The sequence below is a fragment of the Podarcis melisellensis genome (assembly GCF_964234715.1).
Source record: "Podarcis melisellensis genome assembly, chromosome: 10".
Classification (NCBI taxonomy): domain Eukaryota; kingdom Metazoa; phylum Chordata; class Lepidosauria; order Squamata; family Lacertidae; genus Podarcis; species Podarcis melisellensis.
In genome coordinates this window covers 42,493,892-42,510,361 of record NC_138542.1, presented here as the reverse complement: position 1 = coordinate 42,510,361, position 16,470 = coordinate 42,493,892, and the positions used below count along the sequence as shown (strand labels likewise).

The window sequence follows — 16,470 nt, the reverse complement described above, 5'->3', positions numbered from 1 at the left end:
GCCCTAGGAGTAACAGTCTTGTATGTATTTGTAGTATTCTCTCTGCCTCTAAATTATATTATGCATAGTAAAGCTTTTATCCTTGGAGGGGGGGGGAATCAAATTCTGCTTTATAAAAAATGATATTCCCTTTAATGAAATTTTGCACTTACAAATTACTCCCATGAAGTAATATAGTAATTACAAATTATTGGCCAGGCAAGAGAGGAAGGAGCTTCCAAAGAACAGGGTGATTGTGTGGGAGAAGTTTGGTATCTGTCCCACATGTTTATCAGTATATGACTAAGAAACAAGTATGAAAAGAAATGCTTTTAGATTTGTTGAAAGCACCTAACTTTTTAGTTTGGATAGCAGTGAAATGTCATACACCCTTGATGATTAAAGGTGTGTTTCAGATGCTACATTTGAAAGCTTGCCTTAACATGAAAACATCAAGCATTTATGGGAATTCTTTTAATTCTGAGATTTTTTTCCCCAGTTCTTTGTGGTGAGGCTCTTGCTAAAGTTATATATTTGAATGTTTCCAGAGTTCTGCTCCTGCATCCAGTTCTCAGCAGGTGAAAACACAGCAGTCCTCAGCCACTAGTGATCAAAATGATGCAATTGTGAAATTATTCAATGATTTTGATGTTAAGGAAACTTCTTATCATCTAGCAATTTCCCACTTGGACCTGCATATATGTGATGATATTCACGCTAAGGAAAAGGGTAAGTGTTTTGTGTGATTCCTTTACGCTGTTTAACATTGCTAGTCTTTTGTTATGGCTGTCAGAAGATAGATTGCAGTATATTACTAGTCAATTGTGTTCATACACTTTCAGGTTTACGCAATATTTGTTGAATGCTAATTGGTCCTCAATAGCACAGAGCATGAAATGTGCATTGATATAGTCACGTTTCCCTATAGGTATTCATAGTGAAGCAGTTTGAGACTTCCCAAGAAGGGAAGCATGTTGTCTTAAAAGTTGCCATCAAAAGGCACTTCCTCACAGAACAAATAAGAAACACTACATATGCAGTAATTTTAAGCATTGTATTATTTTGCAGATGCAAACAGGCATGTTTCAGGAGGTGCTATGCAGCTTTCCTTTAGTCAACTAACTGTAGACTACTACCCTTTTCACAAAGCAGGTAAGAGTATATGCTGAGTGCTTGTTTTTATCAGTCATATTTGATCAAAATTAATTCGCAGTATGATCCTGAAATAAATGTTTATTGTACTGTATACAACATTAAGCTACTTGCATGTAGTTTAATATAATAGGAAATGGAATAAGGATGCTGCAGATTCAGTATCTTGTGCAAAAAGGTGTATTGCACCTTGCTTTCTGCCTGTTGAAAATATGCTTAGATATGTTTTAAAATTAGTGTTCTGTGCACTTCACTTACATTCTCAGTAGTAAGATATATTATCTACTGGTTATTGACTGAAATTGTGTGTGTGTGTGTGTGTGTGTGTGTGTGTGTGTAGTCTTAGCCCTGTAGGATTGCCAAGCAACACCATCGGGGTTTTGAGTCACAGCTCAAATTCTTACCTCTCAAAGCATATGTCAAAATTTGGGCTGCAGCATTAATCAGTTAATTGAACTGATCAAAGTGGCAGGTCTTGATTAAAATTCTAGCATGATTAATGAAGCATTGCTCATACGTCATTTTAAGCCCTTTCAGCTCTCTTCTTGGTTGTGTGCTGCTTCTACCAGAAAATGGAAGATCACTCCAGAACCACCTGTGTTAGTGATGCGGAAGCCTCTGGGAGTGATCTTCCATTTCCACAGGGAGGAGAATCTGGGGGAAGGAGGTGGTAGCTTATGTGGCTTTGAAAAAGAGAGCTAGACAAATGAATGGAGAACACATTTACAGACTGTGAATATTTTGAAATGGCTTTAAACAGTGCTTCTTCTCTAGAAAAATAGCCATGAAGTTGCTACAGTAGGTGCCACACTTTTTAACAACAAAAAAGAAGTGCCAGTACTGCATACCCCTGAGTACCACCTGGGGGAAAAGCACATGCTTTAAATAAAAGAGTTAAAGGAGTTTTTAAAAATATACTTAATAGCATGTTTCTAAAATTATTTTTAATTTTTGTCCAAATATGTCATACTTACAGATGAGAGCTGCAGCCATTGGATGCATTTTAGCGATGCTACCAAAGCCAGAAGTGGATGGGCAGAAGAATTATTACACGATTTCAAAGGCAATGTTGAATTGCTTAAGCAGGTTATGAAGGATCATAATATAGATTCTCCCAGTAAATCTCCACCCCAGGGGTCTCCACAGCTCATACAAACAGGTACATTATGGCATACATTGTTAACTTTTATGAGATGGTTTATATAAAGATATTTTACTAAAATCTTTACAATTGATTTCATGGGTATAGGGCCCAGTAGTTTCAGTACATCAGAAGGAATAGTGCACTTGCATTGTGATTAATTCCTTTGGGACTGTAAAATAATTTTTAGAAAGTGATGCTTAGACTCATTTGAGGAAAATAGCTGATTAGATTCCAAAGCCTGCACAGATATGGCAAGTGTGCAACCCCAAATTACAAGAACAATCATTTATATTTAGCAAATGAATGGGTTTTAATTTTGAAACTGTTGACTTTTACTTAACATGCTTTTATTTCATTTATCTTCCACTATTAGGTTATATTTTGACTACCCAATAAAGGTTTTCTAGGTAGTTTACAAAGCAAAAATTACAACCAAAGGCAACAGATAATGCAGCAGTGAGATTTTATAAGTAGTGTTTTAGTACAAAGACAGAGAGAGAGTTAATGCTAAATTTGGTTTTATGCCTTCTGTTTCCTACAGGCAAGGAACAGATACCTAGAGGAATCTCTAAGCCTTCCCCTGTGTCATCACAGCAACCAAAGGATAAACTGATGTCCAGCCCTGTGGTAGTTAGACTTGCAGATATTAATATTTATCAGGTATATTTCAGTACTAATTGCTGATATCAGTTCTTTTGTTTGTTGATATCTGCAACTATGTTGAAGTTTTCTTGATACAGAAGCTGACTTTAATGAAAGCTGACACAGGCTTTGCCAAGTGGGCATTAAAATGTTTATCTCTTGCAAATATGGGCTTCCAGTTGTGTTAATTTACATGTTTCTCCTAATTCTGGTTCATCCTCACAATCGCAGGGTCTTGTAAATTATTTGGGTCCTGTAGAAGTGTAGCTGGGAAACATAGCTGGATTTCACACTAAATTTTGTTTGTGAAATTGGCTGGGAATGGTACAAGTTTGTTAAAGGAACCCTTGCTCCTGGATGTTAAGCTGTTCCTCTTCTATTTTAGAAAATATTTACATAGAAAATGCCACTTCTTTTCTAAATTTATTCTCCCTTATGTGACATAAATACCCTTTTTAAAAATGTACTGTCACGGCCACCCAGGACGGGTCCCAGCTCACAAGAGACCTCACTCCGTTGCAGTTTATTTACAGGAAAAGTTTATTGAAGATTTCTGCTTCTCGTACAGTTCAGCATCGTGGCCGTACGTCTGTCACGTTAGACCGCTGAAGTCCCCTCTGACTCCTCCCCTCTTCCACACCAACTTAATAGCCTGGCTCTAGACCACCTCTTCCTCTCCTTTCTTTTCCGCAGGGTCTTCCTGCCCCCCTGGGTTCCCTCTCTCCGTGACTCGCCTGAGGCTGAATCCTCTGCCGCCTCTTCCCCCCTCCTTCTGGCTTTAGGGCCGGGCTCCTCCCCTGAGCTCTCTCCACTTCCGCGCGCCTCTACGTTTGAACTTGGCGCGCGTACGTTGCTGCTGACCTTTCTTTCGACCGCTACACCACCCCTTGTTCTGCTCTCCACCCTTTCCGGCTGAACACCTTGCTCCAACCCCCTTTCTCTGTTCTCTCCTAATCCTGCTCCCTCCGAGAGGCTGACGACTCCACCCCCTTTACTCCGTTCCGGCTGAGACGCCTCTTGCTGCGTCTGTCTTCCACTGGGCTCCTCTCCGCTTCTCCCTTCTCCTCCCTTTTTCTTGATTAAGGTAACCCCCTTTTGAGAATCCTCTGACTCGCTGCTCAGACTCGTGGATTCCCTCAGACTTCCGTCATCTTCTTCCTCATCCTTCTGCCCCTCCTCCCACTCGCTCTCCGTCTCCTCTGTCATCTCCTCCTCTCTCCCAGAAACCCTGACATCCATCCCCCCCTCGAAGCCCCCCCTTCCCCCCTCCCGCTCGCCGGGTGCAGGTTGAGGAAAACGTGGTTCTTCCGGGGTCGGTTCAGGATACAAGTTGTCCACTTCAACGTTCTCCTCTGTCATCTCCGTATATGTGTGTTCGAACTCGGGTTCCCCACCCACAGACCTCACAGTCTCTTCCTCCATCACTGCTTCTCCTGGCGCTGCCTGCCAAGGACCTACCATCCATCTCTGACTCCATGCCTCCCTTGGCTGATCCACCCACCAACAAGGGCCTGTCTCCTCCCCCCCCAGTCTCGGATCCCTGGTCGGGCTTGTTTCGGGCGTATGGCCCTCGGGTGAGGAGAAACCCTTGAACGTGCTGTCTGACAAAGTGGGCGTGAAAAGCCAATCATCAAAATACTCCTCGGGCATGGGCTTGTGCGGAAAAAGTGCATGGAACTCCTCCTTCAACAGGGGTTCGTCCAACGCGTAACCCGGCACCCAGCTATTGGCAGAGGCCGGAGTGCCTTCCCTGGCTAGAAAATATTCAACTCCCTCCTCCCCCCATCTCGAGTCCAGTATCTCTGTGACCTCGTTAAGAGGTTCTGGTCTTGGCGATTCCCCCCCCTCAGGCGCCCTCCTACGTGGCTCTGGGAGTGCTCCTGACTCTTGAAACCTGTGTGGGGTTTTGTAGGGAGTGAGCACCGACCTATGAAAGACCGGGTGCACCCTGGAACCCTCCGGAAGGGCTAGACGAAAAGCCACCGGATTGATCTTAGCCTCAACTTGATATGGCCCTAGCTGCCTGTGTCCTAACTTCTTCTTGGCCAATGACCTGGCCGGCATCGCGTGGGCTGCTAACCACACCCAGTCCCCAATCTGGATGTCCTCTCCCGCCCTCCTGTGCTTATCGGCCTGCACCTTATACGCCTGTTTTGCCAGCTCCAAATGTCTCCGCAGCTCCTCGTGCACCTCTTGCAACTCCGCTGCAAACTGGTCGGCATCTTGAGGCCCCCCCCCTCCTGGTGCCGCAAATCTCGGGAAGGTTCTGGGATGACGGCCATTGTTCGCGAAGAAAGGCGTCACCCCGGTGGATGCGTGTTTCGTGTTGTTGTAGGCGAATTCAGCCATCGGCAGATAGTCCACCCACGCCGCAGGTCGCTGGTTGGCGTAGCACCGCAGGTACTGCTGCATGATCGCGTTGACCCTCTCCGCTTGACCGTTGGTTTGTGGATGTCTCGCCGATGTCAGGTTGATTTTGACGTGCAAGAAGCCCAGAAGCTTTCGCCAGAAAGTGGAAACAAACTGGCGCCCCCTGTCGGACAAGACGGACTGCGGAAGTCCATGCACTCTGAAGACGTGATCGATGAAGAGCTTTGCGGTCTGTTCTGCCGTCGCCACCTTGGCACAAGGGATGAAATGCGCCATCTTGGTGAACAAGTCCACCACCACTAACACCGCCGTCTTACCTCTGGAGCTGGGCAGGTCCGTAACAAAGTCCAACGCTACCCTCTCCCACGGTTGCTGCGGTGTCTCCAGCGGTTCTAGCAATCCCGCCTGCTTCTGGTGCACTGGTTTGGACCTCTGGCAGATATCACACCTGGCGACGTAGTCCGCCACCTCTCCTCTCATCTGGGGCCACCAAAAGTCTCTAGCCACCAACTCCATCGTCTTCTCTTTGCCGAAATGGCCTGCACTAGGGGCGTCATGCAATTGTTGCAGAACCTTGGCTCGAAGATCGTCGGTGGGCACGTAAAGGGCACCCTTACGAGTCAAAAGTCCATCTTGCAATTGGAACTCATCGTTGTCTCGCGACCCTCCGCGTAGCTCCTCCATCTTGGACTGTGCAAACTGATCCCTTTGCAACGCGCGTCGCACCGCGTCCAGGTCGACTGCGATGGTAGCGCACGTCCACGCCTGCGGTGCGAAAATGTGCTTTGCTGCGATTGGAGCTGCTTCCTCCAAGTATTGCGGCTTTCGGGACAGCGCGTCTGCAATAACATTGGAGTCTCCTGGGATGTATTCTATTTTGAAGTCGAAATCCGCAAAGAACTCCGCCCAGCGCATGTGTCGCTGGGTCTGTAACTTAGCCGTCCGCCAATACTCTAAGTTCTTGTGATCCGTGCGGACTTGCACCGTGTGCTTGGCTCCTATTAAGAAGTGTCGCCACGCTTTGAAAGCTGCATGAATGGCCAACAACTCCCTGTCCCATATGGTATAATTGCGCTCCGTCTTGCTGAGCTTCCGGGAGTAGAACGCACCCGGTCTCCAGTTGCCTTGTGAATCCTCTTGCAAAAGAACGGCCCCAACCGCTCTGTCTGACGCATCGGTCTCTACCCGCATGGGTCTGCCGGGATTCACGTGGAGCAGCTGCTCTTCGGAGGCGAAAAGACCTTTAAGCGTCCGGAAGGACCGCTCCGCTTGTTCGGTCCAGACGAACTTCTTCTTCTTGGAACTGAGGGTGTCAGTGATAGCCGCCGTCGCGTTCGCAAAACCTTTAATAAACTTGCGGTAAAAATTGGCAAAGCCGATGAACCTCTGGACCTCTTACCGATTTCGAGGGCTTTTCCAGTCCAACAGCGCTTGAACCTTAGCCCTGTCCATGGCCAGTCCCTCGTCGGACAACTTGTAGCCAAGGAAATCAACCTCTCTGACATCAAACTGGCATTTTTCCAACTTGGCGTACAGCCTGTGGTCCTTCAGCCTCTGCAGGACCTCCCTCACGTCCTTATCGTGATCCTCCGGCGATTCCGAGAAAATCAGGATATCGTCGAGAAAGCAGACACACTTCTTGTAGAGGAGACCTGCCAGCACGTGGTGCATAAATGCTTGAAAAACGTGGCTGCCATTTTGGAGACCGAAAGGCATGACTCTGTATTCGTATGTGCCCAGAGGGGTGAACATGGCGGTCTTCCACTCATCTCCTTTCCGGATGCGGATGAGATTGTAAGCTCCACGGAGGTCCAGCTTGGTGAAAATCTTGCCCCTCCTGACGGTCGCTAAAAGGTCGTCAATCTTGGGCATGGGGAAAGCTTTGGGCTTAGTCAAGCTGTTTATGAACCTGTAATCCACTATAAGCCTTTTTTGGGGCGTGTTTTTCTTCTTCACAAAGAACACAGGGCTGCCACCCGCTGCTTTAGATTCCTGGATGAAACCTCGCTTGAGGTTATGGTCTATGAACTCCCGAAGCTCTTGCATCTCGTCTTCCGACATGGAGTACAGCTTGGCAGCAGGCAGTTGCGCCCCTGGCACTAAATCAATCGCGCAGTCGTAAGGTCTGTGAGGCGGCAACTTGTCAGCTTCCTTCTCACAGAAAACCTCCAAGAAGTCCTGGTACTTGTGAGGCACTGTTTGCACCATACCCAGATGCAACTGCTGCTCGGCTTCTCCTCCCTGATCGGTCTGAAAGCAATGCTGAGCACAATACGATGAACAAAAGGTGATCTGCCGCTGGTACCACGCAACCGCGGGACTGTGCCTCTCCAGCCAACTCATGCCTAACACGATGGGTGTGTCCGATAAGTGGGTGACATTGAAACTAATAAGTTCTCGATGGTTGCCAATCTGCATCATCATGGGAGGGGTTTGCTGCACCACTTGCCCCCCCAGCAACTTCCTGCCGTCTACCGTGACCACGTTTAGAGGCGTCGTTGCAGGCAGGAGCGCCATGTTGTGCTGCTTAACGAACTGCAGTCCCACGAAGTCGGCGTTGCTTCCCGAATCGATCGTTATTGGAACCTCGAGGAGTCTCCCATCAGGCAACTGGAGTGTTGCTGTGAGCAGAACTGCCGGTCTGGGAGGCAAAGGGTCCACGCTCTGCAGTGATGCTGGGGGCTTGTCTACAGATCCGCCTGGCTGAGCCCCAGTAGCTCTGCTTCCAGCCAGGCACTGTCGTTTCCCTGAAGCTGCTCCCCTGGTTGCACCTCTGCTGTTACAGTTGCCAGTGCTGCAGTGTGCTTCTGGAGCCTCTGGGGGCACTCTTTCGCCATATGGTGCGCACTGTCACAGATGTAACACTTCCTGGTTCCTCTAGGAGGCTTCGCTTTGGCTGCACCAGGGACAGGGCTCTGGGATGGCTTCTGAGCCCTAGCACCACCAATCTCCATCGGCTCCTCGCTGTCCTTCCCCATTGGCGAGGGGTGCGCACGGCTGAAATCCCTGTGCACAAAAGGGAGAGTCCTCGCTTGCGCACGCGCTTGGGGCCCGTCCTCCTCGTGCCACGGACGTCCCTCATGTCGAATTCCAATAGCTAAAGCCCGTTGCACCACGTCTTCTAGGGTCTGGGGTCTGTCCCCCCTAGCGATCTCATCCTTGATGGGGGGGCTCAATCCCTCCCAAAAAAGATCTCTGACCGGCTTACTGTCCTTTGGCCAATCTAAGGCGGTGAGCAATGCAAAAAATTTAGAGTGGTATTGGCGCACAGTCGCTTTCCCCTGCCTCAGCCCGTGCATTTGACGGCGCGCAATGTCCACATCCACAGAGGATTGAAAACAAGAATCCATCGCTTTGATGAACGCAGTTGAATTGCGACGGGCCGGTCCATCTTCGCGCCACAGATTGCGTAGCCAAGCCCTGGCCTCCCCATGCAGGTGCGAAACAATGAACCCCACTTTCTCCTCCTCATCTTTAAAATCGTGACGGAGTAAATGCAGTGCATATACGACGTCCGCTCTGAAATTGGGATAGTCTTGCAAGTTGCCATTAAAATGCGGAACAAGGGCACCCCCCCTCCGTCCAAGCGCAATGCCCTCCGCTCTGGAACCTGGGGCCCCCGCCCTGTCCGCGTGTTCCCACCTTGCCTGCAAATCCTGGCACGTCTTCTCCAAGTCGTCATTCTTCTTCTGCGAAGCAATGACTGCCGATGTGAGAGCGGTAACCTGATCCCGCAGTGCAACCAGCTGCTCCTCAGCGCTCATGGCTGCTCCCGTTCGTGAGCTTCGCAAAAAAAATTTTTTGCTTTCTGAGAGGGGACTTACTGTCACGGCCACCCAGGACGGGTCCCAGCTCACAAGAGACCTCACTCCGTTGCAGTTTATTTACAGGAAAAGTTTATTGAAGATTTCTGCTTCTCGTACAGTTCAGCATCGTGGCCGTACGTCTGTCACGTTAGACCGCTGAAGTCCCCTCTGACTCCTCCCCTCTTCCACACCAACTTAATAGCCTGGCTCTAGACCACCTCTTCCTCTCCTTTCTTTTCCGCAGGGTCTTCCTGCCCCCCTGGGTTCCCTCTCTCCGTGACTCGCCTGAGGCTGAATCCTCTGCCGCCTCTTCCCCCCTCCTTCTGGCTTTAGGGCCGGGCTCCTCCCCTGAGCTCTCTCCACTTCCGCGCGCCTCTACGTTTGAACTTGGCGCGCGTACGTTGCTGCTGACCTTTCTTTCGACCGCTACACCACCCCTTGTTCTGCTCTCCACCCTTTCCGGCTGAACACCTTGCTCCAACCCCCTTTCTCTGTTCTCTCCTAATCCTGCTCCCTCCGAGAGGCTGACGACTCCACCCCCTTTACTCCGTTCCGGCTGAGACGCCTCTTGCTGCGTCTGTCTTCCACTGGGCTCCTCTCCGCTTCTCCCTTCTCCTCCCTTTTTCTTGATTAAGGTAACCCCCTTTTGAGAATCCTCTGACTCGCTGCTCAGACTCGTGGATTCCCTCAGACTTCCGTCATCTTCTTCCTCATCCTTCTGCCCCTCCTCCCACTCGCTCTCCGTCTCCTCTGTCATCTCCTCCTCTCTCCCAGAAACCCTGACATGTACATATATTGATGAATGGGAATCTGAACCCAGGTCTTCCAGACCCTAGTCCAGCATTATAACACTGGGTAATTTAGGCATTTGTTTGATCACTATGATAGAGAAGTAATTGTTGACATTTGGTACTTCACAAAATCTAAAATATTCCATTGCTAAATGCTGAACTTCCTAATTTCAGGTTTCTACAGCTGACCAGTGTCGTAGTTCTCCTAAAACGCTTATTTCATGCAATAAAAAGTCTTTGTACCTTCCATCAGAAATGCCAGCCATTCATATTGAATTCACTGAGTACTACTATCCGGATGGAAAAGATTTTCCTAGTAAGATTTTTTAAATTCCTTTTTCCTTCTTGTAAAGTGTTACTTTTTTTATATAATAGAGCACTGGCCAAGGGCAGTTAGACTATTTTGCAAACTGTTACTCTCCTTTACATCCAAATGGGCTTCATTGTGAAAAATGCGGGGGGAAATAGCCCAATGCTCAGAGTGCTCTTAACTTGGTGTGCTCCTTAAAGCCCCTCTGTTTTTCCATACCAGTGAAAGCTGCTATGTGTAAGGATGGGAAATGTGTGGCCCTCCAGATATTGGACTCTCAAATCCTATCAGCCTTAGAGTGGTCAGGGATGAAGAGAGAGTTGTAGACCAACACCTGGAGAGCCACAGATTATTCATCCCTCATGTACAGAAGTGTGCTGTGTGCAGATTATGACAATTGGAGATGATACTTCACAGGGATTACTACCCATGCATATTATTTCCAACATATTCTGTTTCCAAAACGAGCTTTGCAATGTGTAGAATCAGTCTGTGAGTAAAATGTTATTTAAAAGTTGTATGTAAATAGAACAAGAATGTGTTGCTGAATTCAGCATAAGATTTCTTCAGGCATTCAGGTGACAACAATGGCAGCTGGGGTGAGGCTAATGCTTTCATCCTTATTGCCTCTCTTCACGTATTTACTTTAATACCTGAAGAGGCTACAGTTGTGATTATAGGAGGTTAACAAGTGAGAGGTGAAGCCTGTTACTTTATATGCAAGGGTTATCAGGTTACTGATGGTAGCCTGATAATTTCCGTAAAGTTGGTACAGTTACAAAGGAAGCTGTTGCAAGCCTAGTGATTCACAGTTAGTTCTGCCAGTTTATATACTGGACAGGAGAATAAAAAAGGTCAAGATTTTGATAGCTCAATTAGAGAACATTATATTGGTGTGTGATTGAGTTTATTCAGTCTTACTCTTCCATGGGACTTAGATGGGACTAGGAGAAGTGCTGTAACTTAGAATTACCTTACTTTTCCTGTGATAAGGCTGTGTCCCTCCATCATTCTCTCCTGCCCCCCCCCCCCATATATGGGACTGCCAACATGGTGCTATCCAAATTTTTTAGAGTACAGTTGCCATCATCCCTGACCATTGGCTGTGATGGCTGGGGCTGATAGGAGTTGTAGTTCAAACATCTGGAGGGCACTACATTGGCTACCCACATTGACTATACACTTAGAATGGACTCAGGGACTAAGATATCACCACTGTGTGGCCAAATGAGGCAACTGGGGAAAAGAGGGAGAAAGCATGTACAGGAGAACGCCAGTTGTGGAAGTAGAAAAACATAAGTGGGGAAAAAATCTCAAAATAACCCATTAAGAACTTGGCATACTCAGTAGCCGCAGAATGCAGAGTTCAGAATGCAGTTGTTCAGAAATAGTACTCTGTATACAGCCAGAACATTGGCTTTTCCTATGCCCATAATACTGGATATAGATTTTGTTAATGCTCTCAGCCAGTTGTTAGAGAGAATGATGCTACTTCTAAAAACGTTTTTAAGATAATAATTTTGTTTTTATTCCTTTAGTTCCAAGTCCAAACCTTTACATTCAGCTAAATGCTCTGCAATTCACACTGGATGAGAGGAGTGTTCTTTGGCTTAACCAGTTTGTGTTGGACTTGAAACAAAGTCTCAGCCAATTCATGGCCATATACAAGTTAAATGACAATTCAAAGCCGGAAGAACATGTTGACGTCCGAGTTGATGGGTTAATGATAAAGGTAATGTTGTCAAAGATACAGCACAACATTGCTCAGTGTTGAATTCCTGCCATGAATGATGCATGGGAGCGGCCACTTTAGAGAGAAAATATGTATTGTCCAATAAAGGGCAACTTGTGAAATGCAAACCACACATGATATAAAAGGGGTAAGTTGTTGTTGGAGATTGAGGCTTCACTTACTTTAAAAGTTAATTTCTAGCTCATTTGGCTGAAAAAAATTAATTGGAGCAGGTTTTCAGAAGCACTTCCCAGTGTAACATTAGATACCACACAACTTTCCTAACTCTGTAATCATATAAGGGAAAGAGAGTATGGGGTAATACAGGTAGGTAGCCATGTTGGTCTGCTGTAGTTGAAACGAAATAAAAAAATTCCTTTCAGTAGCAGCTTAGAGACCAACTAAAGTTTGTTATTGGTATGAGCTTTCTTGTGCATGCACACTTCTTCAGATACACTGAAACAGAAGTCACCAGACCCTTATATATAGTGAGAGGGTGGGGAGGGGTATTACCCTTCTTAGTAATAGTCTAGTAAACAAAGTTAAAGAGGAATAAACTCTGTGGAGTAGACAATTTAGATCTGAAAAGTATTTTAGTAACTTACAGTGTCCTAATTTAGCACATACGCAAGTGGAAAACAGCCCAGAATGGAATATATAATCCATTTAAAGAATGGAATATATAACATGCCAGCTATAAGCAAAACCACTTGGCATCTGATAAAGAAAATTCTAGTCCACAAAAGCCTTAACCACAATAAATCTGTTCATTTTTAAGGTATCAGAAAAAACCCTTTTGTATTTTTATTTGCTATGCATATTTATCCTCTTATTTAGTTTTTATTAAGAGAGCTTGTTATACTTTGTGGAATTATACCACTAAGGACATCACCCTCTGTGCTACCCACATACAGCAATCCCACAATTTATAGGGGGGTTATGTTTCAGGGGTTGTGAGTAAAGCCAAAATTGTGTTTGCTCAAAACCCCATGGGTTCTATGACGGGTGGGATTCCCCATGCCATTTTTAATGGAATCTGCCCCTTTCTGCCTCTTTTTAATTATTTTTAATTTTTTGCCACATACATAAAGCACAAGTTGAATGCACTTAAGTTGTGGGCTTACTGTATTCCTTCACCCTACTTCTAGCTTATGTAGTCACCCCAGTGTCACTTTAGCTCCAGTGTGAAGTAGCCAAGAATGTAGCAGTCAGACACTCAACCTCACTCCAATTTCTCAGCAGTTCCAGTGGAATTGCAACCTGAACTTTGGGAAGCTATGATTGCTCAGAATTTCTATGTACTTTGATCAGTAATGTAGGCACTTCCTGCGTTAGATCACATTTCTTTCTGGCATATATTCCTGTAGTTTGAGAAACACTTTCCCCAAAAATTCTGCACTTGAATCGCTTCTGATTTTAAAATTAATATTTATGCTTTTTGTTGCAGTTCATCATACCTTCTGAAAGGAAACGAAACCATAAGGATGATCCACATTCAATTTCTATTCAGAGTTCTGAAATGATTTGTACAAACACAAGGCACTCACCAAACTGTAGACACTCCGATTTGGAAGCAGTGTTCCAAAACTTCAAAGATTGTGAATTTTTCAGTAGAAAATTCACAGGCTTTCCAAAATCCCCTGACTGTTTTAATCTTCTGCATCCAATTTTCCAGCGACATGCCCATGAACAAGATACTAAGATGCATGATGTCTATAAAGGTTTTATCACTCCCCAGCTGAATAAATCTGCACTTAAAACATCTGCTGCTTCTGATGTCTGGGCAATTCATTTTTCCCAATTTTGGATGGACTTTGAAGGAATGAAGAGTGGAAAAGGACGGCCAGTGAGCTTTGTGGAGTCATTTCCACTTACACTCTGGGTTTGTCAGCCCACAAGATTTGAGCAATTGCATAAAGAGCCCCCTTATCAGAAGCCCCACACCTCAAAACCTGACTCTAGTGACCTTGCAAACCGACTGCAGCGCAAAAAGCTTCTGAAAGAGTATTACAGCACTGAGACTGCAGCCTTGGCCAACGGTATTGAAAACCTGTGTACTATGAGATCCCAATCTACACATTTTATATCTGACGCTGATATTCATGTTCTTGTTCACGTCCAAAAACACGTGAGCATGCAAATCAATCATTACCAGTATCTTTTCTTACTCTACCTCCAAGAATCTCTTGTGTTGCTCCTGGATAACTTAAGAAAAGATGTAGAGACTGTGACAGGCAAACCTGCAAAACAGGCAGATGTCTGCATTGGGATCTTACTGAAAAGTGCAGACATAGCTCTGTTGCTTCATCCACTGATGCAAGGAAGCACCTGCAGGTCTCCTGTTTTAAAAGGAGAAAGTCCAGTGGCATCAGACCTTTCACCCCTGGAGAATGGAGAAGCTTATGCATCGGAGAGCAAGCTAGTTCCTACTAATACTGCACAGATAAGCAGTTCAGATATGAATGCTGTAACTGACAGTAGGTCTGTGAATGCTGATTTTAGCAAAGCCATTCTGACAGAACCTCTTTTCAAATCAGATAGTGATTCGCGAAGGGGAAGTATGTTCTCTGATGATGCCTCAGAAAAACTCTGGGGGAAAATAAATGAAGAAAATAGTGGGCTTTTCAGTCGAAGTGATTCAGAAGAGATTTGTGAGTCACTCAGTGACAAGAGTAATACATATCCCAGGGATTTGGTTAATGTTTTGAATTGCAGAGAAGATTCTCTTGAGATGTTGATGGAGAAGGAGGATGACAAAAGTGTGTTTTCAAATAAGGAAAGTGGATCAGGAGGTTCACCTCTTAAAGTCAGAGACTTTGAATCTGATGCTGCTTGGCAATCTGAAGAGCTTGAAAGTGACAAAGAAAAGTTGGCTACAACCAAAACGCTTGCATTTCAGTCTTCATTAAGGTATAGAAAACTTCTAGAAAATTAACTTTGTTTAGATTCAGTAAAGTGGGGGGTCCATGCGGATAACCATATATTGAGACTTAAGGCTACTCTAACATGTTACCATCATTAGGAAGTTGGCAATGTGATTTCTATGGTAGCTTCTTCTGTGATAGCGGTACTGTGCAAGTGCCAGCTGCTGCCAGGAGAAATAAATGGGAGGCATGGCTTCAATGAATAAGATAGTGAACCAAGTAATGCACAGTATGGGGGGAGAGAAAATGCAAACCTTGAGGGAGGTGGAAAGGCAGGATGGAATATGAAAGGGGTTCCTGGTATTTGAGAAAGGCTTAGACGTAAGCATATTTAGAAAAGGTTTAGAAGGCCTATACACCTAACAAATATATGCCCTATGGCTGTGGCAGCAAAACATTTCATAGATGCTGGTGGCTATGCACATTGTGCAGCCTTCCCAGAACAGTTGCTCTAGGAAACTTAGGAACATAGGAAGCTGCCTTTTACTGAGTCTCAGACCATTAGACCATCTAGCTCAGTATGATCTTCACTGACTAGCAATGGTTCTCCAGAGGTTCAGGCAGGAGTTGTTGCCCCCCCCCCCGCCACCACCAACCTGCAAAGTAGGTGTTGTGCCATTGCCATTGCCATTGCCCTGTGCCATTTTGGAACACTTTTCCTTTCTTGCTGCTAAAGTGCCAATTGCTCAATTTGTTTGTTTGTTTGTTTTTAATTAAACAAATCTGTTTTTGACAGAAGTCAGAGCAGAATAATTTTTTGTACCGGATTTAATTATTGACTTGTAGAAATACAAAATTCTCACCAACATTTGCCTTAATTTAATGGTTTGGAACATTTTTATTTTCTTTGTTTTTTAGTTTTTTACCTTAATAATTTCCTAATATCTTTATATTAAAAAGTGGAAAGCCTAAGGAACGCTGCCAGTCCAATCTCCCTGCATTCTCTGTTTCTTATAAGAACATGAAGAAAAGTCCATCACAAGCCTCTTTGGATACCATGTCTATTGATAGCATGTTGTTGGAGGAACAGTATTTAGAGAGTGATGGAAGTGATAGCCACAGCTTTTTGGAGAAAGGTAAGTAAATGTCCAGTTTTTGGAGTTTAAAGTGATAGTGAATCAAATAATCTTCTGAGTTTTGCTCCTTGATTCCACTAGTGCTTAGTACTAGTTTTAGATTGGATGTCGAAAAAGAGAGAAAGATCTTATTTACATTTGTATATCTCAGTGGTATCGTTTTCAACCTCTTGTGAAACTGCCATTGTTGTGAAAATACTGTACATTACAGGCTGAGCCCATTGATTTGTAGGGTTGGTTTACCATATGGCTAATGAGTTTCCACTTGACATTAGTGCCAGCATATCTAATTCCAGCCAAGCAGACTGGATCTTTAGAGTATTCCTCATAGATAATTGTTAATTATGACTAAATGCTGTTGGTGATTGCATGACTAATTTTTCCTTATATAAATGAGGTATTTTATTATGAAGGACAGAGTTTGACTCGATATTCAGTAATATTGGTTTTATTGAATTTACTTTGCCATGTATATGTTTAATTATTATGAAAAATTCATTTGAGAGAAATGTATAGATTAAAGTGTAAGCAAGATTTCAAAAAT

The 16,470-nt window shown here is 45.0% G+C and overlaps 1 protein-coding gene across 2 annotated transcripts in view; it reads left to right on the top strand.

The window, feature by feature from the left end:
* The window catches only part of BLTP3B (bridge-like lipid transfer protein family member 3B), a 41,485-nt gene that overhangs the window by 14,979 nt on the left and 10,036 nt on the right, over positions 1-16,470 (top strand). The window contains exons 8-15 of one of the 2 annotated variants that reach the window (XM_081927914.1): positions 528-708; positions 1,048-1,131; positions 2,108-2,290; positions 2,817-2,935; positions 10,059-10,200; positions 11,733-11,926; positions 13,374-14,836; positions 15,751-15,926. In XM_081927914.1, the coding sequence (XP_081784040.1) occupies positions 528-708; positions 1,048-1,131; positions 2,108-2,290; positions 2,817-2,935; positions 10,059-10,200; positions 11,733-11,926; positions 13,374-14,836; positions 15,751-15,926 (2,542 nt within the window). Of the gene's footprint in view, positions 1-527; positions 709-1,047; positions 1,132-2,107; positions 2,291-2,816; positions 2,936-10,058; positions 10,201-11,732; positions 11,927-13,373; positions 14,837-15,750; positions 15,927-16,470 lie in introns of those variants that run through there. The other variant, XM_081927915.1, reaches the window with a different exon arrangement.